A 22245-nucleotide genomic window follows, 5' to 3' on the forward strand; every position below is an offset into this window, starting at 1 on the left:
ATATACGGAAAGTATTATATAAAAAAAAAATTACGCGAATATCGAATTTTAATATGTGATGGCAAATTAACTCTTATTAAATTATGGGATTACACTAAGTATGTTGTTTTTGTTGTTATCGATTAATGTTTATCAAGAGATTTATTTATAATTATTTAATAAATAACCTAAGTACAAATATTTTTATAAAGTTAGCGCACAAAACTTAAATTCTTGACATAAGAAAATATACAAAGGACACCACCTTAATGTGTTTGTCATGATGCAGCTTCGAAAGATCAATTTGGAATCCAATTTAAACGAATATTTCCAGATGGCTACTAGCTCACACAGCGGTCCTTGGAATCATTTTAATACTTAGATTCCTATGTGATGTATGATAGAGGCGTAGGACAAAAAAGAATAAATAAAAATCTTTGAGCAAACGCCAAAACGAAAAATAGACGGATATTCTTGCCGTCTTTTACCTTATCGTACTTATAGCCTATTTGGCCAAGTGTTTGGGATGTCAAAAACTTTTTTTCTTTTTTTTTTTAAAAAAAGTGCTTGTTTAAAAAAAAAGAAGATGTGTTTGACCAACCTTTCAAAAGAAAATAAGTGTTTCAAGGGAGTAGCAGAAGTTACTTTTCAGAAGCTAAAAAAAGTAAGTTTTCTCCGAAAACACTTTTGAAAAAATTCACTTAGAAACACTTTTAAAAGCATGATATAGCACTAATTGCTGCTCAAAAGGGTTTTCTAAAATAATTGGTCAAACACAAATAATTTCTCACCAAAAATACTTTTTTAAAAAGCAATTTTCAAAATAAACCGATTTTAAAAGTTTGGCCAAACAGATTATTAGAATGAAGCTCTACGTTCAGTCATATAACCAAAAAAAAAAAAAGAAGCAAACGAGAGGGTATCGGCCTATTTTTATGATGAAAAGTTATATAAGGTGGGGTAATGAGCATAAATTTATCCTTGATTAGAGATTTTTTTATTCGAATCCTGAGAATGAAATCGCCTTTGGTAGGACGTGCTTTACACAAAATGCTTGTGGTGAGGTGATAAATACTCCCACATTCTTAACAAGAGGTTTTGGATTTGATCTTTTTGAATGAAGTCACATTGATAAGAAGTGCTGCCACATAATGACTTTTCGGCGCGAATCCAAATTAATTCGGCCCAAAGTTGATACCAAAATCGCGTGGGAAACCAAAAAAAATTATCATTATTACTATTTGGAGAATCAAAGAGTGTCTGACTTTTACTATCATCTTTTTCCAAATATTTTGAGTTATTTGATATTATTATACTTAAATTAATTACTGTATTAATTTAATTCTCGTACTCCAGAGCCCGTCCTGTAATAAATGGAAGAAAGGCAGTAAATGGCAAAGCTAAATAGGACTACTCATTAAAGTCAGTGGGTCGGGCTAGCCATTGCTATAGCTTTCCTCATAAGCTAAAACACAGGAATCGTCCTTGCTTGAAATTACAACAAATTAACCCCGTTATCAATCACAATAAAGTGATAAATTAAGGTGACTAACACATGTTAATTAACCATGATCAAGTCATAGACGTATATATAAATAAGGCCTATCAAAAATACGTCATATAATTTTTGTGTGGTGCATATCTAGGTGAATTTTTATAGGTGTACATATTGATTGTTGAATCTTAACAAGGAAAGCCTTTCTAGTGTATCGGAGAATTAAATAAACCTAACCCTTATTTTGATCGGAGAATCTAACCGATATTCTAACTAAAAAATTTGACATTTCATGCCCTTGGAGAGTGCTTTATCATTCTAGTCACTAACATATCCTTTTTTGTCTTTATTGATCCCAAGAATATATTAGATCGAAACAAATCAAAGGTTTCACTCTCAAATGTGACATTTAGCGTTTGCTAAATTCCGTTGTCTCCAATCCAGCTTGCACCCCTAGGTTTCGCCCTGAGTTTTGCAACAAATTACCACCTTGAGGAAAAAGTATTTTAGAGTATTTGAGGTAGACAAGGAGTAAAATCAATAGGAGATATAAAAAACAAAAGGAAGCAAAGTCATCGTAAATGAATCTTCATATCCTTATGTACTATTAATGTTATGGATTGGTCACGGTCTTCTCTCTCATGCAATAATGCCTAGGTCACGTTAAAGTTGTAGTCCTTGATGCAAGTTGAGGCCAGTAAGAGTAGGCTTCATCTGTCAACATAAACTTTCCCCATCCTGTACTGGAAACCTATCAAATTATAGTATCTTTAGCTCATCTCTAATCAAACTCCTGTTCTCCACTTACCACACTTCACATAGAAGAAGAAAAGTATGGAACTTTTTGTGGTCCTCACATATTCTTTTTTCTTATTTATAACTGCGGTATCCAGGCCAATTTAGGTGCATCTCGACTGATTACAAGGGGTATTTGCTACCTCCCACCAATACAGGTACTGGGTAACTCGACCGGTCCACTAAAACTTAAACGGAAAGAAATCACCAAATGCTTTTGTCTCCACTGAAATTTGAACCTAATACCTCATGTTTCTTAACCCGTTTCATTAATCAATAGGTCACACCCTTAGGTGCGTGGTCCTCACATATTCTCTCCCTTCTCTTTCACCTTTATTGCTAAATTTCACTTTATTCATCATCTCATATTCTTGTGCTTCTCACTCTAATTTTCCTCAACTTGTTCTTTTCCCCCCCTCAAAGAGATGGAAACCGGCAAATTGGAAGGGAAAATAAACATGAAGGAAGTGGAAATGGAAGAGGATGACGAGGAAGACGAAAATTTTGTAGAGGATACCAAAAGGAAGAGGGTCTTGACTCGCTCCGGAAGGAAGGTATCCACGGGAGAGGGGTCAAGGCAGCCTTCCTGTCAAGTCGAGGACTGCATAGCAGATATGGCAAATGCCAAGGCTTACCATCGCCGCCACAAGGTCTGTGAATTTCATGCAAAGGCTCTGGCGGTATTTATTGGCGGACTCCAACAACGTTTCTGTCAGCAATGCAGCAGGTTCACAAACTCTTATCTTTCAATATGCATTAAAGATCTGATTAGATCACCTAAAAGATAACAACGACAAGTAGGTCCATTCTAGTTACTTGGAAAAAAAAAAGACAGGCAATGTGGTATAACATGTTAAATTACATTGTGATAGTGTATAAAACTTAAATTCTATACATTCCTAGTTCGTATGTTTGCATTGTCTTATGATAATAGTAGGTAAAATCCAGTTATATGCATAATTCAGAGCACATACAAACAGCCACTAGGCATGCAAACATGCATTTCAATTAACCAATGACCACAAAAGCACCCAAAATTTTAGCTAGAGGCCAATTATATCTGCATCAAAGATCATTACCTTTAACTAGAACAAAAACCAGAGTGGCACAAAGTTGCAAGGCTGATAATCTTTCTCCACATTTAAGCAAACATATTTTCCGGGTGAAAAACAAATCTGTTGATATTCTTGTATTATGCTGGTTAAAATTATGTAATACGCTTCATCAAAATCTCAATGAGTCTATGGTTGGGAGGGTAAATTGCCTCCAGATTCACATCACATGGAGCCAAAGCCAAATAACACAATTCTTTTAACTGTTATTTCTTTTGTATGAATTTCGTCGTGTGCTGCTCTAAATTTAAGGCAAAGGGAATGTAAACGAATAATACTAGCACGGAGAGCAATCTGTTTGGAGTCCGGAGCCTAAATGGCATAAATTTGCCACAAAAAAACCAAAATGGTATGCCTTTTTTTTTTCAAACCAAAATGGGTATTTCGTTGGATAACCAACGAAATACCCGCATCTTACTGTTCATGCCCGAATTATTTCAGTCAAATTTTTTTTTTTTTTTAATTTTGGTGCATTTCGTGAAATGCTGAACGAAATGGCATTAAATTTTTTTTTTTTTTTTAATTTCGTTTATACAAAAAACGAAAGTAAAAATAAAAATATTTTTGGCCTATTTCGTTGGACTACCAACGAAATAGGACAAATTTTTTTTTTTTTTAATTTCGTTTTTGTTAGCCAAATTGTTAGCCAAATAAAAAAAATATATATATATGCTTCAAGGGAAAGTCCGCCCTCCGTGAGACTTTTAGTTGTGTTCAACTAAAAGTCCGCCGGAGGGTACTTTTAGTTGTGTTTAAGTAAAAGTCTCCACGGGAGGACTTTTAGTTGTGTTTAAGTAAAAGTCTCCATTGGGAGTGGAGCGGACTTTTAGTTATTCATACAAGATAACCATACATATTGCAGACAAACTATAAGATTTTATTATAGCCAACCAAACCAAACACGTAATGTTGATAACCAAATTCATATCAACTTTTCAACATTATTATTATTAAAATTGTACTCAGTTTCTACACGTAATGGGCATAAAAGTTTGCCCATTAAATTTTGCCTTATAAGGCAAACTTTTGTTATACCTTAAGGAAAACTTACGCCTTATGGGGCATACTTTTTAGTTATGTTTTATGGGACACACTTTTAGCTAAGGCATTACTAAAAGTTTCCCTTGAAAAGTTAAAAAAAAATATATATATGCTTGAGGAAAGTACGCCCCCTCCGGCGGACTTTTAGTTGTGTACAACTAAAAGTCCGCCCTCCGGCGTACTTTTACTTAAACACAACAAAAAGTACGCACCTCCCTCCGTGACTTTTAGTTGAACACAACTAAAAGTCTGCCGGAGGGGGCAGACTTTCCCTTGAAGCATATATATATTTTTTTTTTATTTGGCTAACAATTTGGCTAACAAAAACGAAATTAAAAAAAAAAAAAAATTTGTCCTATTTCGTTGGTAGTCCAACGAAATAGGCCAAAAATATTTTTATTTTTACTTTCGTTTTTTGTATAAACGAAATTAAAAAAAAAAAAAATTTTAATGCCATTTAAATTTGACATTTCACGAAATGCACCAAAATTAAAAAAAAAAAAAAATTTTGACTGAAATAATTCGGGCATGAACAGTAAGATGCGGGTATTTCGTTGGTTATCCAACGAAATACCCATTTTGGTTTGAAAAAAAAAAGGCATACCATTTTGGTTTTTTTGTGGCAAATTTATGCCATTTAGGCTCCGGACTCAATCTGTTTGTAGAGTCTCAAATGGGGATTCTTTGTCGTCCCCTGCTTTTGTTCAGCAAGCAGGAAGCGGAGATACTGATAGAATAAATATCTGAACCTCCCTGGTAAGATTGATCACATGACCCCCCCCCCCCCCCTCCAATTTATTAGCTCAGCCCATCTAAAATTGGGTTGCTCAGCCCAAAATTGACTCATTAAAATCATGCCAAAATATTTTCAAAAAGTCAATTTCTTTATTGATATGTTGTTTATAGCCATTATGAAGAAAAAAAAAATAGTTTTATTAGGTACTTTAAAAATTATAAAACAATAAATAAAGGAACTAAAACTTAGTAAGAATTGAGCGGATTGGGTTATGACGCGCTCTTTGGCCTATTTTAGTCCAATCCATTTCAGCCCAAGTAACTTTTGGGCGGTTCAATGACCCACCCATGTATTAACTCAGCTCATTTCCCTTAGTGACCAGAAAGGAATCAACCAGAAATCCAGAATTTACTTAAGTTTTTCTTTTTCTAGCTCTATTTTTTTCCAAGAATGTGGTTCTTGGTTCTCTAGCATCCTCTCACAACTACTTAAGAGAAATTTCATTTGTTTTATATTATAAATTTATGATAAGCAGATTTCATCAGTTGGCGGAGTTTGACGAAGCAAAAAGGAGTTGCAGGAGACGTTTGGCAGGCCACAATGAACGCCGCCGTAAATCACATGATTCTCCAGGAGAAGGGTCAATTTGAAGGGGTATCAGTACAATGCAGAGAAATCACCTACTTGTGGACTGATGGGAACAGAAACTTCCTATGAAACATATGGAGTTTTACCATGCTCGCTCTCTTCTGTCATTTGCCAAATTTCCTTTTTAACAAAAATTGTTATCTTCAGGTATGCATTGAGTAGTAATCTCATTTCACTTGAAATGAAAACAATATGAAAGAATTTGTCTTCAACTTTGTTGTGTTTCATATAGACGCTGCTTGAAAACTTCGCGATTGACATGCCATCTCACACTGCATAGTTTTTTTTTTTTTTTTTTTAAATTTCTAATTACCACCACGCTCTAGTTTTAAAAACGCTTTCCAGCTCATGGAACAAACAACACTCAATGAGCATCATAAACATAAACGGTGTGTGAGAAACAGGTAGAATTGAACATCAATTTAGGCATCAGTTAGTACTGGACTGAACCGAAGCATATCGGAGTATGCAAAAACCATTTTCATAGAATTTATCGCCAATATTGAAGCTAATAGTGATGCTCAGGAAAGCCTAAGAAGAACACTCAACTTCAATTAACTTGTTTGACCAATAGCTAACAAAATTAATCAAAGCTAAGATACTACTAATATTTGGTCCTTTGAAGAGTTACAAAGGATAAAACAAAATGAGAGAATCAGAGAACCACAAAGCTCAAATTAAAGATACTCGGATTATCTCATTAAAAAATGAAACTTGCTTCTGCCAAATTAGTAGCACGACAGTGAGGGCACATTAAAAGAAACATGAAAACCTTGCGACGAGCCTCTAAAGCTTTAAGCCAGCAGGCAACCAGAATAAATATTGGCAGCAACAAAGAATTCTTACTAGTTCAAATCACGCTTGATTCCCAACAACTTGGCTGACAGCTCCCATGTAACAATTGCAGCTGCATTAGCAGGAAACGCTCTCACAATTGTAGGACCTAGACCCATATAGCATCCTCTAAGACCAGATCTCCCGTAAATCTATCATTTTAAACTGAATCAGGCATTTCAACTAGTATTTCAAGTTCCAAAATACAAGCGATTATGGCAATTACCGATTTCAAAACGCGAAATGGATTTCTTGTATGTTTTTTCTCTGGGGTGGTCTGAATTATAGTTTTTGCTACATCCAACGGCAGAACTGCTGACCAGCACTGAAAAGAGAAGATGCACAAAAAATAAAGAGATAATTACAGTCCAATGCCTTTCTGTGATTTAATTTGCAAAATAGCTAGCAAATGTATAGGTTTTGTATATTAAAGACAAATATACATATAATATATACATAAAGATTCATATAATATACATAATCAATGTATAGGTTTTGTATATTTCGGGTAGCACCCGTAATTAATCTTGGCCGACGGGCCAAAAATGAAAATGTCCTTAATAATTAATTGTGTATAAACATCCACATGGTAAGTTTACAAACAGTACAGAACCGAGCAAGGAGACGAGGCAGGCTAATCAAGTAAAATAACAAGGAGAAGTCGTAAATAATATGGTAATTCCAACCAAGAATACTCACTGCTATACCGCCAAGACCACCACTCATTATTCCAACTCCAATATCAATCAATTGATTAGACTCAGAGGAAGCACCTTTCCGCTGTAGATGACAATAATAACGCACATATTCATATGTGCTAAAGAAGACAGCGTTGCCGAAAGATTCTCTTAATAAGGTCGTGAAGCCTCCTCGAAATATGCCTGTGAGCTGGAGAGGTTCTTTGTCAGCTTAAATGCATACCAGAAGCCAAATTTTGCGTCGATCAATAAATTTCTCACCCCTTCACATTTTACAGTCTTAAGGGCACATTCAAGAGGACCTCCATATCTACTGGAGCTTGGTACCACAGAATCAGCACCCTGAACTTGCATCCTACACTGGAAATCATAGATAAAACAAGGATGATACTTCCAAGTAATTCTACAGTAGGATTTCATGAACTCTCACACCATTTACCTTCACCAGTTCTGATGGGCATAGAATGAAGCTGATAATAGCTCCTCCGAAAGCAGCTGAAGGAATTATTGCTCGAGGTTGGGGCTTACCTCCATCTGGTCCACCCTATAAACACAACAAAGGGGCCGTTTGGTTGCTGGTTAGAGATTTAGAGTTATGCGGGTATTAGTAGTCATGTAGGGTTTAGTTATTCATTTATTAGTTATTCCATCTTCTACCCTGCAGAAAATAATGCATAAACTCCCTCATAACTTATACATGTATTAGTTATGGGGGATTGTAAACTGGTAACTGAACACCGTACGCAGTTTATTGAATTTTATGCATAGCAACTAAAATGCTACCAAACATGGCACTAGTTATACTGGTTTTAATCCATGAATAACTCTCTTCCTAACTAGCAGCAACCAAACGAACCCAAAATGTTTGTCATTGATAACAAATTATGGAGATGTTGTCACAACAGTGCCAAAGTTCCTAGATACTTGTTCACGGTTGTAAAAGTAGTTGACTTTCAATGTATGCTAGTCACAGACAATCTTTGAATTGAATCACACAGCAAATCATCGCTGGATGGACATTGAACAAACCTGAAGCAATAGTTTTGTTTGGGAGTAAATGCCAAATACAAGTGAGCTCTCAAAGGCCATGCCAATGAACGAAGATGTAGCTCCTCGATAGAGCCCCTTAACCTGCCACAGAAAATCTATATCAGTCCAGGTCCTTCAGAGACTTTTTCTTCTAAAAATTAAATAAAAAAGCACAGTATCAAGATGATACTGTGAAAGTACTAAGAAATTGCAGGCTAGATTACATTTAGACAACAAAATCGACTTCTTCTGGTGTGCTCAATGAAAAAGGGTATAAGATAAGGCTAACATGCAAAAGTATTATCTCAATTTCTTTGAAGAATTAAAAATTAGGTTTTGTTATGACAAGGAAACAGGATTTGGTGGGCAAAACATTTTACTTGACAAACAGTCAAGGCAGAACAATTTGGCGTTTATGTAAAACGAGCTTCAAGTGATCTCTGTTTCCTCAGATCTATTTACTGCATACTACTTCAGTAACCAGAAACTTAAGATAGAGTTTAAAGGAATAAGCAAACACAATCATACACTCATGAACATTTTCATGAATATAACGATGTGCAAGTAAAGATGTATCACATTTAGTAAAGGAAAAACAAGGCTTATCGAAAAAACAGGGATCGATTGGATATAATGAAATCATTTAACCTAATGTTTGACTTCGAATTTCAATATAAGCAAAGCAGTCAAGTAAAGAGCTTACATGTTCCACCAATTAAACAACATTTCAACAAATTGAATGGAAAAACTCAAAATTGGATCTTGGAAGAAGTTGAGAGGCATACTCCTTCGGTTTTTAATATTCTAGCAGCACAATGCAATCCATTCTTGTACTTTATTCCACGAGCTTCTGTATTGTGTTTCTGGAGCTTCACCTGACATATACATTTCACTTAATTCAATAGGTAGACCTTGAGAAAGATACATGGACCTCTAACGCCCGAACAAGTATACCATACACATCACATTATTAATATCTTCTCAAAGCATAAAATTCTACCATAACACATAACTTATGATCAGCTTCAGACAATACTTTACCGTATACCCTATAACAGTTACTTAGACTTTTCAATAGCGAGGAGGAACAAATTAATACATGGAAATAAAAAACCTATGACAATCAGCTTTCGGCTACGGAACATGTTTTGAGTAGTAGCCTAAAGGACTTTCTCAACAAATCTTGAGTCCACCTATGACCAAGGTAAAGTAAAATTCTCGCCAGTCGCTAATTCGATTACGCACCTCATTGGAAACATATTCTTTTTTGGGTTAATTACATTCAACGGCCAAACATAAAACTATAGAAATGTCAAACTTGTGCTGCACAGAACCATCTTTATTCAGAACACAGGTGCATTGTTTGGCAAAATCCTAAACCAATGAAATCTGAATGATTAAAAAAATCAAGTGCATGGATCAATCCAATAATGCATTTATGCAAATGGGTATTTCTCTGACGCCCAAACAAGTGTATCGTATATGTCATATTATTAATATCTTCTCAAGACATAAAATACTACCATCTAGCACAGATGACCTTATAATCTGCTTCAGACAATAGCTTACCCTGCTTTGTATCTTTCTATTGTGCTGTCATTCTTTTTCCTTGTAAACATCTTTCGATTTCTTTTCTTTTGAGCCGAGGGTCTATCAGAAACAACCTCTCTACCCCATAAAAATAGGGGCAAGGTCTGCGTACATCCTACCCTCCCAGACCCCGGTTGTGCAATTACACTGGCTATGTTGTTGTTGTTTGAACAAACTTAGGTATGGAACATTAGCAACTACAACAATCAATTACAGGGTATGTGAAAGCAGTGGCATATCTAGCATTGTAAGTGGGGGTTCAATACTTTTGACGCGGAGCATAAATTTATGTGAAAAAATTATAAATACAACAACAACAACATACCAATTGTATTCGCACAAGTAGGGTTTGGGGAGGGTAGGATGTACGCAAACCTTACCGCTACCTTTGTGGGGTAGGGAGACTGTTTCCGATAGACCCTCGGCTCGAGAGAAAAACAGGATGCGAAGCATGATATCAAACCCCCCAAAAAAAAAAAAACAGTAAGATAAAAGCAAAAGAAGAAATAGATAGTAGTACACCTTGAAGAAAAGAATCTAAACAATTACTAACTAATACTACTACTAAGGAGAATACTCGACTACCACTAAACTCCTAATATAGTAGATATGAACCCATAGCTTTAAAAAAATAATGGGTTCAATATTAAAAACCTTATGATTGAACCTTAGAATTTAAATCCTGGATCCGCCTCTGTGTGAAAGATGTTTTGAGTATTAGCTTAAAGGAATTTTTTCAACAAATCTTGAGTCCACCTATGTCCAAGGTAAAGGGTAAAGTAAACTTCTTGCTAGTAGCTTATTCAACTGAGCCAGGTAATCCTAGGGAAAACATGAATTTTTTTTATTTTTTTTTTTTGATATGGAAACATGTAGTTTTTTCGTGTTAATTACATCTAAATGAATCTCAAATTGTGCTGCATCTAGCCATCTATATTCAGAAAACAGCAAAACCAAGGTGCATAATTTGTTCAACTATACAAATATGAAAACTGAATGATAATTTCAATTGCATTAATTCATAGGGTAATGCAAATAGACGAACCTTAACGGTATCAAAAGGGTGACCAGTAATAACCATAGCAATACCGGCCATTAAACCAGCTACATAATCCTTGTACCCTGAATTTCCTTCCATCTTCTCTAGTATTTGTGTTGGGTTTTTCAAGGGGTTTTAGCACAGTAATCCAAGATTTTTCTGGCTCTGAAACTACAGGGACACTTACTAAAAATGTGGAGAGTATTTATAGTCACTTTAATGTAATTCAAAACATATTTGTAGTTCCTTAGGGGCTCGTTTGGTACTAGGGATAATTAATTTTGAGATTAAATGTGAAATGAGTTTATCCCAGATTTGGTTAGGATAAAATTGCGGAATAACTAATCCCAAAATTAGTTATCTCGAGATTGTGATGTTATTTTTATCTTTGTGGGAGGGTGAAATAACAAGGGCAGACCTAGGGTTAGCGGTAAGGGTTCCCCAGAACCCTATAACTTTTGCGCATACCCTACATTTATATTGAAAAATTCATTAAATATATAAGAAATATCTGTTGGGAACCCAGTAACAAAATAGGTTCTTGATTCAGCGGCAGCAATGGAACATCCTGAATCTGCCTGTCTTCTAGATCTCTTCATATTTTTCTTGTATTTAACTTATGTTTCAGTCTTTTTATTAGTTTCTGCCTTACTCTTTCAACTTTTAAATCAAATTCTACATCGTTTTAATTCACCAAAAATAATTTGTCTATATAAGGTGAGAGCACAAATAACCGACTCTAGGGTCTCCATTTATGCCATAGCCGCAGTGAATAAAATTTTATAAGTTTAGCCACTTTAAGAACAACTTCAGACATTCCTGACTGAAGATGCAAAAATTCGTGTATGAAATTCAGCAATAAACTTTCAGACTTTGATTTTTCAATGATACATGAGAGATATCTTAAATTCCCTATTCCTGTTGAAAGGTGTAGAAAACTGAGTATAATGGCGAAAAGCTAAATCATTCAGAGAACAACATTTTAGACTTGCCCAAAGACATCAAAGAGCCTCTCCACACTGATCAACACATTTAAGTTGGTTGGACATCATTGAAGTATCAGAATAGTATACAAGAAACACCAACTCTAAGAGGGCCAACACAGTCTCATATCTATGCCCCTCCAACTTGTTAAGGCTTCGTCGACTGTTCTTAAAATGACCCAATGTAAACCAAAAAGTGAGATAAAAGCAGCCTCACATCTGCACAATGCTGAAATGAATTATTAGTATCAACAGTATATTCATATAGATATAGCATTTGCTAAATTTCTCTGGAAGTTGTGGGCGCGCGTTTTTTTTAGCAATTTCAATATTGGTTCCACAATAATGGTGGACTGGGATATTAATCGTCCAAATGTAATTCAACCTTCCCAAGAAACTCATGATCTCTTTCTTAGTCTTTAGAAGTGGCAATTCTGGAATGGCTTTGATCTTGGATGGTCCAATTCTATACCCCTTCGGCTGACTATGAATCCAAACAGTTTTTCGGCAGGTACTCCAAATGCACATTTGGTCTGGTTTAATTTTAAGTTGAATTTGTGGAGTCTACTGAAAAACTTTCGCATATGTGTAGTGTGCTCTGAGCTTTCTCTTGATTTGGTGATGACATCGTCCACGTATACTTCAATTTCCTTGTGGATCATGTCGTGGAAGATGGTAGTCATAGCCCTCATGTAAGTAGAACCGGCGTTCTTGAGACTTAACGACATTAATCTGTAGTGATACACTCCCTATGGAGTGATGAAGGTTGTCTTCTCCGCATCATCTTCACTCATAAGAATCTGATGATATCCCCCAAAACAATCCACGAATGATTGTAACTCGTGTTTTGCGCAATTATCGATGAGTATGTGGATCTTCGGGAGTGGGAAATTGTCATTAGGACTAGCCCGATTGAGATCTCGCTAGGTCACGCATATTTTGATCTTTCCATCCTTTTTGGGTACTGGCACTATGTTGGCCAGCCACGCGGGGTTTGAGGTCACTTCCACTACTACCGACTTAATCTGTTTTTCTACTTTATCTTTAATACGGATGCTAAGATCCGGCTTAAACTGCCTGGTTTTCTGTTTGACTGGTGTGAAACCTGCATTGATGGGCAGTTTATGGGCCATCATGTTAGTGCTTAATCCTGGCATGTCAGCTCTTCCTTCTGAGGTGCTTCCAGATGTGCACTTATCCTAGTTTCTTTGATGTTTTCCTCATCTCCTAAGTTGATGGTTTCCTTTTCATCCAAGTTCGGCTTTTGCTCATTTTCAAACTGATCTACCTCTTCCACAAGACCCTCAGGTTGCATCATTTCCTCGTCGTACTCCTCGTACTCTTCCTTTCCTACATCACTTGACTCATTCGTTTTGCAACATGTCATGACATTGAGGGTTGTTTTATTGTTTTTATTACTGAAAAGTCAAAGCAAAGTAAGATTAGTGTGAAACATCTATGCAAGTTAAAGTAAAAGAGAAGCTATTTTCCATAACTTGAGGCTTTCATTAATTGATTGTAAAGAAAATACAGACTGTGGTCTTGACTCAGATCAACATCGACTCATTTCCATTTTTTTGAAAACATCACGAGGTAATAAAAAGTGCAAATGGTGAGTAAACGGGCCTCAACCGATTCTCGCCGACTTTAAATTCATCATTTCTCTACTGAAGAGCCAAGAGCGAGGTAGAGGTCCAGTTGGATAGTTGCTCGCCCAGATCAACATCGCGGATTTTGGGCGCCTCAGTGCATTCTTCCAACATCACCAGGCAGTCTTCTTCTTGAAATAGCATCCCTAATCTTTCTTCAAAGATTTCCATTGTCTGGCATGGGCATTGTTACTGGAAATGACTGGTACAGATTCGGAATTGACTTGCGTAGCTTGCAGAACCTTTTTTTTCGTAGCAGCTTCTGAGACTTCGTTATGATTTGGGACGTATCCCAACCCAAAGTGATAATTGTCTTGAGGAATGCGGATCGGCCCTGTGATGCCATGTAAATCCTTTCCTAGACCTCAGCCGAGTTCAAACACATTTTGGAGCATAGTTGAAGCGATCATTTTATAGATTGCAGGCATGGGAACTTCTGTAGGTTCTTCTCTGTGGGCAGCCCTCACTAGTTCCACCAAGTGGAAATCTATTCCCGGGAACTGCTTCAATGACCGACACCGAGTTGTCTGGGTAGTTGTGGATGCTACCTTCTTCGTGAATTACAGCTGCGTGGTCATCCCATACAAATTTTATTGCTTGGTGAAGTGAAATGGCACAGGCCCTGCTTTGTGGATCCATGGCCTTCCTAGCAGTAAATTTTAATTAGCGGCTATTTTCATGACTTGGAATTCGGTGACGAATTCTGCGGGTCCCATCTGGATACGAAGGTCAACTTCTTCGATGGTGTCACATTGAGTCCCATCGAATGCTCTTATGTTCGTACGGCTTTGACGAACCTTCCCGAGATCATAGTCCAACTTGCCGAGAGTGGATTCAGGGCAAATATTGAGGCCGGCCCCGTTGTCGACCAACACTCGAGTTACCACTTTGTTTCGGCACATGATAGTGATGTGTAGTGCCTTGTTGTCCGTTGTGCCTTCTTTGGGCAACTCTTTGTCAGTGAAGGCGATTTGGTGCTGTTCCATAACATTGGCGACCATATCTGCCAAGTTTTCGCTGCTTGTCCCTGCGGGGACATGGGCTTCTTCCAAAGATTTTCGTCAAGGCAATAATAGCGCCAACACAAATATTTTGGTCGGGGTTTTCTTCAAGTGCTCCACAATGGAGTATTATTTTGGTTGCATCGGGCGCCAGAAATCTTCAACTTCGCCCTTAGTAATAGGCTTCTTTTGGTTTCCTTCTCTTTGGGGTGTCCCTTGGGCCAGATCTGCGGGAGTGTAACACTTCCCAGACCGTGTCATCCCATTGGCCCCTGCTACTTGCACAACGAATTCCTTTCTGGGTGCCACTATCACCTCTTAAGATACTTGCACGACAACTGGCGCGGGGATCGACACTTTAAATTGTGGGCTTTCTTGTATTGTGAGTGACGCCATTGTATGCTCAAGTGCTTGAATTGGATCTCGAATCACAGGTTTGCCTACAACCCAATCCTCTTCTCTCTCGATCATATGAATCGTGTTGTTGCCATGACTAGGCAAGGGATTGGTGTTTACATTTAGTGTAGCGGTCTGGAGAACGATCTCTTTTTTGTCAATCAAATCTTGTATTTTATACTTCAGATTGATGCAATCCTCAGTACCGTGTCCGTTCCCACAAGAATGGTAGGCACATGTTTGATCTGCTCGAAAAAACCGATTTTCGGGATTGACGACCTTTGGTGGAACCGTTTGAATCATTCCTACAGCGCTCAACCTCTTGAATAGTTCAATTCGGGTCTTCATCAATGGGGTAAACGTACGGGCAGGCTTCTTTTCGAAGTATGACGTGGCGAATTATAGGCATTTTGTATCGAATTTCAAGTTTGTGTTCATCTACAAAACAAAGCATGGTTAATTCCCCAACCCCCATGGACAATGGTTTAACACATAAACATAAACATGTTTTCAGTTAGCACATAATGTGCACGCGGTGTCTTTCAGGTCATAGACTGTTCCGACACAAGGTAATTCTCCTAATGGGTTTTAGATATGTCTAAAATATCCAAAACTCATCTAGGTTAATCATGTGCTAGTCTGGTAGGATTTGGCTTGGCTCTATCCTAGTCAAATGCTAGAGTGTTTTTTTTTTTTCTTCAAATTGACAGGAACCCGAGCAGACTACTCGGGGTGAACCATTGTCGATTGTTGGACGACCACGTACCAACTCCGCGTTCCAAAGAAAGCGTGTTTTGGGATTTTTAGTGAAGGCTAGACCGCGATCCCACATGTCCCCTTTGAAACCATGCTTTTTGCCAGGAGTGGCAGAGTTTATGATATGAAATACATGATAGTTATATGTTGCAAGGAAATAAACAAGTAAGCAAATATTCACAGTTATATCACATTATATTGAAACCCTTAGGGGTCCTTTGGTTGGAAATAAGTTATCCAGGACAACTTATCTTGGGATTAGTTATCCCGGGATTAGTTATTCCGCCCTCCCATAGGGATAAAATAACACCACAATCCCGGAATAACTAATTCCGGGATTAGTTATATCGAGATCTTATCCCAACCAAACGTGGGATAAACTTATCTCAAATAAAATCCCAGGACTATTTATCCTTATCCCTCATACCAAACGAGTACTTATGGTTAGAACCTAGAAATTCCCCAGCAGAGTCGTCATTTGTTTCGGTTCACTTTTTCGCGGGTGCATAAAAGCTACTTCGAACTTGTGGACTCTATTTGGATTTTATATTTTTAGAGTCGCCACCTAATTTTATAAAGAAAATTAGGAAAACCGATTAAAAAGGGTTTATGAAACAAGAGAGAAATCCTTTTAAACCAAAGTTCGAGATAAGAGTTTTGGCGATCCCCTAGGGAAGGTTTTTAATTACCCTATTATTAAGGATCCGTAGAATACGGTTGACCTACGAGTTTCAATGTGTGATTAATGTGATTATTTGCTAAAAATATTTTCTTTCTTGCAAAATTGTCATACTAATATCATAACTCCACTTTCGGGGCAAAAATATCCTTTAAGGAAAAGATTTTGGTTTAAAAATGTTATAAAGGTTTAATGCATTTCATTTCCGAACCAAAACACACTTAAGATTTCTCCTAAGTAGAGTTACTACTAATTGGTCCAAGTATTATGATTTTAGTCCTTATAGTTTCATATATGGAGAAATAAACGGAGTATATCTCCTTTATAAGAATAGTAGAGGTTATAAGTATGAAATAAAAAGAGTTTACTTATTTATTTTAATCCATTTGAAGCTCAATTGATCAACCATATTTTACAACAAAAGCCAACCTACCTCAAATAAAGGTCCAAGTGTATTTCTCTTTGTTTATGTGCCTTTAGGTTTGGGCTTTTGGCCCAAAAGGTGTTTTGAAAATCCTTTAAGTCCAAATGAGAGAAAGGGTCCATTTATGTTTCTTTTTTTTGCGCGGAGTGCCCTTCTTTTGGGGTGGTCTTTAAATTTTGCCCCTCATATTTGTGGTCTTTAAATTATGCCCCTCATATTGCTGGTCTTTAATTTTTGCCCTTCGCATTGCAACTTTGAGCTTTGGCGCCGAAATCATGAGGTTCTGAGTTCGAACCCCCGCTCAAGCATAAATTAAAAAAAAAAAATCGCAAAACAAGGTTTGGGTCACGTGTATGCCGGACCCGGCATACTTTTGTTAAGGAATTACAAATTTTATGCCGGACCCGGCATACTCATGCCTTATGCGTACTTGGCATAAGTATACGGGTCCGCATAACTTTGATAATTCCTTCACAAAGTTACGCGCGGGGGCGTACTTTTAATAGGCAAATTTTATGCCGGACCCGGCATAACTTTGTGAAGGAATTATCAAAGTTATGCCGGATCCGCATACTTATGCTAAGTTCGCCATACAAGGCATAAGTATGCCGGTCCCAAGCATAACTTGATAATTCCTTCACAAAGTTATGCCTATGGGGGCATACTTTTAACGGGCAAACTTTTATACGGGACCCGCATAACTTTGTGAAGGAATTATCAAAGTTATACGGACCTTCGCATACTTATGCCAAGTCGCCCACAAGGCATAAGAGCACAGTCCGGCATAACTTTGGTAATTCCTTAACAAAAGTATGCGGTCCCAGATAGCGAAATTTAAACTCTGCCTTGCGAATTTTTTTTAAAATTTTGACTGCACGTGGGTTCGAACCTGGAACCTATGGGTGTTAGCCGAAGGGCAAAATTTAAAGATTTCAAATATGAGGGGCAAAATTTAAAGACCACCCCAAAAGAAGGGCAATTCTGCGAATTGCCCTTTATGTTTATTCAAGTCTGTTTTTATGCTCCAAATTATACAAAAAAAGGGTTAAAGTTGTAGGCCCAAAATATGATTAATTTGTTTTCCTTTAAAACCCAAAAACATATTCAAATCCCAGCTTTTCGTTAAGTCCCAACGATTCACTTACTTTCAATTCTAAAAAGGGCATACGACCCAAATCATTTGTGTAACATCCTGTAAATCCGTATAGAGTGTGAAAGCATTGTATGAGTCCTTTGGAACCTTATATATTAGGTTACGTTCATGACTTTAGGCTAAAGACCCAAGAGGAGATGGTCAAAATGAAAATTCACTGCAGTTTCGTGAAAAGGAGGTTTGACGGTCGTCCTTTGTACCGTCGATTTGTTCGACGCTCCATTCTTTGCACCGTAGAAAGTAAGGAAGAGAAAGTTGCTCACTGGAAATTGCATGACTTTGACGGAGAAGATCGACGCTCCATCGTTTGTACCGTAGAATTGACCTAGCACAAAGACCATTCGACGGAGCAGATCGACGCTCCGTCGTTTGTACCGTAGAATGTGACTGACGGGCTGAAATTATATAAGTTGCAAAATTTTAGTTTTCTTCCATTCTTTTCACTCTCAAAAACCCTAAGGGCGAAAATCTCTCTCTAGGGCTCCAACACTAAGGTAAGAACATCTTAATCGTTGATTGTCAATCATAACATCAAACCCATGATTCTTGTGACTAAAACTTAGGGTTTGCAGCATAATTCTTCCTAAAGTGATTCAGGCTAGGGTTTGGGTGTTCTTCACTAGAAAGTGAATTGTTAAACTTTATTTAACATATTAAGGTATGTCTCTCCTTTAAAAACTTGTTTGAAATGTAAATAACCTTTTGAAACTATTGCTGGGAGTATAAATTGCATTCAATGTTGTTTAATGAATAAAAAGGTAATCTTTTCATGTTTCTTGAACTCTAATTCATGTCTAAACGGTAGTGTGAGGGGACAAACTCACATTAAACTTAGTTCGTAACATACTCTATATATGTATATGAAATCATAATTGTGTTCCTCTATAAGAGATGATCATAATTGAAGGCTAATTGTTGATAATGGTGTTCATGATGAAACAATGATAATTGAATCTTGTTTAAAGAATTGCAAACGTTTTCAACGCTAACCATGAGATGATATAACTTCATAATGTCATAATGAACTTTAATGCAAATTGATGATGTGACTACATTACAAATGAATTATGAATTGACTTCTATGCTATGAACATTGGTTGTTGTGTTTTGCCTAGCTACTCGGGAGGAAGGGTAGACACTATGGATCCTAGTGTGATAATGCCTAGCCATTCGGGAGAAAGAGTGGCCACTTACGGGTTCGCTACCTGGGGTGTGATTCTGCCTAGCTATTCGGGAGGAAGGATAGCCACCGTTGAATTTCATATTCCGGTGTGGTGCGTTGTGACAAGGGAACCTCTACGGTCACCCCTTCGATGTGCTTGATTCTTGGGCCTGTATTGGCATGTGTGATATTCTTATTTTCTCATGGAATTGTTATTGTTAATTATGATCAATTGAAAGGTATATTTGAAGTTGTACCTTGACAAGAGGCCTTGTAATCGGTTTTGATAATTCTTATCGAGACACACAACCGAATAATCGTTCTTACATTGGTTTCACATGATTTTTAGGACTGATTTCTTTATGTATTATTCTACTCTATTTCCTTATAACCTATTGTCCCCGAGGCACTCACTGAGTACGAAGTACTCAGGCATACCATTGTTGTTTTTGATGGTATGTTAGGTAACGGAGAAGAGCAGGTTCTTGATACTCCGGGCATTTAGGAAGGACTTGCTGTTGCTGTTGATTTGGTGAGCCCACACGTTCATTCGTAGGACACCCTATTTATTTGTTTATTCATTTTATTAGTTTTCCGGGATGTGTCCCGATGAGTCGAACTATTATTCCTTTATCTTAGAAGCTCCATAGTATACATTCCTGTGGATAGTTGTTGAGTTATTGATTAACTCTCGGGCACGTATTACGTTTGACTATGTATTTGATTAATAAAGACTTCCGCTGATTTAATTCATATATTCATGATTTATTTACATTTATTTTATAAACTGTTGGAGGCGAATATTGAACCTGGCGGGTTCAAGTACTGTTATTGCATCTTTTAGGTTCTTCCGATGTTGTTCATGATGTCGGATGCCGGTCACATCTAGGGCGGGTTTTGAGGCATGACAATTTGCTTGATTCAAATTCGTTTTATATACTTGTACATATCAGTGGTTCATTCACTTGGTGTTTAAAACAGTTTTGTAAAGTTAAAAAATTTACCAATTTACATGCAATAATCATAAGCCGTGCCACCATTTGTTTTGGAAAAAACCTTTGAGAAAAATCTCAACTCCTAAGCAAATTTCCTAGTCCTAACACATTTGGGTTCCAATAATATCAAGCATTTGTTTTCATATACAATAAATATACATGGCACACATATATAAAATGAAAAGAAGAAGAGTTAGGCAGGTGGGCCGACCTAATCCCACCATTTACCATTTTCACCCATGGTTGGGCCTTCAGTATTTCCTATTCTTCAACGGACTTGAAGGAAGTTGGGCCTCTATCCCAACTTGTTTGGTCGTGAAATGGCCCAAGTGGCCCGCGTCGGATTCCATGCAAAGGGGAGAGGGGGAAAAGGAAAATTATGGTTAGAAAGCATCTAGAACTTAATAATTCATTTAATATGAACTAGGGGATATGCATTCAGTACATACACATATACACATATCAATGTCTATCTCGGTCCACATGTATACTGTCACGACCCAATTTAGCTAAGTGGTGCGGGCATTTACCTTTTCCACTTCGGTAAGCGAACCCTCAACCCAACGATAGTAAAAATGTAAATAAACAATTAAATAAGCGAAAGAGAATAAATCACATGAGTCTAATGATAATACTATTGAACAAGTGTAAAAATAAGAAAATACTCCCCAGAGTCTTGTCTAATCCATACAAGAGCATATAGCTAGAAATATACAAGTCTGGAATATTAATAATACATCCAGTTTGAATATGTCTCAGAAATGGAAATAAGACATAGATATAGAAGAATCTTCAAGGCAGCGGACATCTCGTGGTTACCCTGTAGAGTCTAAGCAGATCTCGGAGCGACTATCAGCCACGACAGACGGAAGTAGATCCAACCTGGAATTCTGCACTCATAAAAGAATGCAGCAAGTGCAAGTCAGTGCAAAATCACAGTACTGGTAGGTATCATAGGCCGACTAAGTTTAGCTAACATAATCTAGACAATCAAGTAAGATAAGCAGATAAATCAACAAGTATAAGTCAACACAAACAAGAACCAAGTAAATGTCATCACCTAAGTTGTAGCATCTAAATCCAAGTGTGCCAAGTCTCAATATAACCTATCCGAATCCAAATAACACAAGTAAATCACCAATCATCACAAGATAAGCCATAATACAATGCAATGCAATAATGTATGAATGCAAATACAATGCAATGCTGCGTACGCATGTACTCCGGATGGAAGTATCGACGTTTCGGTAGCACAACCCAAAGTGACTTGTAAAGTTTAAGTACTACTCATCCCGAATTTTTGCCCAACAGATAGACAAGACCCTGGATCTTTGCCCACAGAGGATTTTCATCAGCACAACCCATGGGGGACCCGCGGAGTCCATGTACCTCACGGTCTAGCAACAACCTCGGATACCGCTACCACTCAACCATGATTCTGGGACAACCATCGGATATCGGACCTAACGTCACTCTCATCCAAACCGGTCCCAACTCATCAGAGTGTTTCCTCAAGTATCAACAATATACCATGAAGGATGAGAATGCGTGCAATGTATATCAACAATATACCATGAAGGATGAGAATGCGTGCAATGTATGAGTCAATATCAATAATCAGATCAATATCACAAATACCAAGCATAGGTACGCCAACAATATCATGAAAGACTACACAAGTTATATAAAACACTATTCTCGTATCAAATGTCAACAAGTAAGATACTACAATATCATGAACAATATAGTCTCCAATATTACCATCACTACGTGACATCAAGCCAACAACAATAGAACAAATCAAATCACAACACAATGGGGTGGCTAGCCCCAATCACACAACGGGGGTCAACCTAAGACAATATCCAACCCGATATCATACCCGAAGGTTTACATGCTTTCTCTGACAATATCATCTAAATTTGTGCTTCGCTAAGCGAAGTCTCACCACAGGGTAAGGCATAACCTACCTGGATGGCTGAACATCAATAACACCAATAATCACTCCTTAGCCTTTCCTTTCCGCTGAGCCTCAAAATCAAGAAAGTTTA

The 22245-nt window shown here is 37.3% G+C and overlaps 2 protein-coding genes across 2 annotated transcripts; one reads left to right on the plus strand and one right to left on the minus strand.

Moving 5' to 3' along the window:
* Positions 1–2392: 2392 nt before the first annotated feature.
* Positions 2393–6018, plus strand: LOC132053441 (squamosa promoter-binding protein 1-like). Its single transcript, XM_059445476.1, has 2 exons — positions 2393–2996; positions 5694–6018. The coding sequence occupies exons 1-2, from the start codon at positions 2695–2697 to the stop codon at positions 5806–5808; spliced, it is 417 nt and encodes a 138-aa protein (XP_059301459.1). The 5' UTR covers positions 2393–2694; the 3' UTR covers positions 5809–6018.
* A 320-nt stretch (positions 6019–6338) lies between these two features.
* On the minus strand, positions 6339–11155 carry LOC132054817 (mitochondrial arginine transporter BAC1-like). Its single transcript, XM_059446790.1, has 8 exons — positions 11003–11155; positions 9153–9242; positions 8368–8469; positions 7778–7882; positions 7600–7698; positions 7340–7528; positions 6867–6965; positions 6339–6792 (listed from the first exon to the last, which is right to left on the minus strand). The coding sequence occupies exons 1-8, from the start codon at positions 11093–11095 to the stop codon at positions 6652–6654; spliced, it is 918 nt and encodes a 305-aa protein (XP_059302773.1). The 5' UTR covers positions 11096–11155; the 3' UTR covers positions 6339–6651.
* Between the last annotated feature and the right edge of the window lie 11090 nt (positions 11156–22245).

Source organism: Lycium ferocissimum, chromosome 4 (assembly GCF_029784015.1).
Source record: "Lycium ferocissimum isolate CSIRO_LF1 chromosome 4, AGI_CSIRO_Lferr_CH_V1, whole genome shotgun sequence".
Taxonomy (NCBI): Eukaryota; Viridiplantae; Streptophyta; class Magnoliopsida; order Solanales; family Solanaceae; genus Lycium; species Lycium ferocissimum.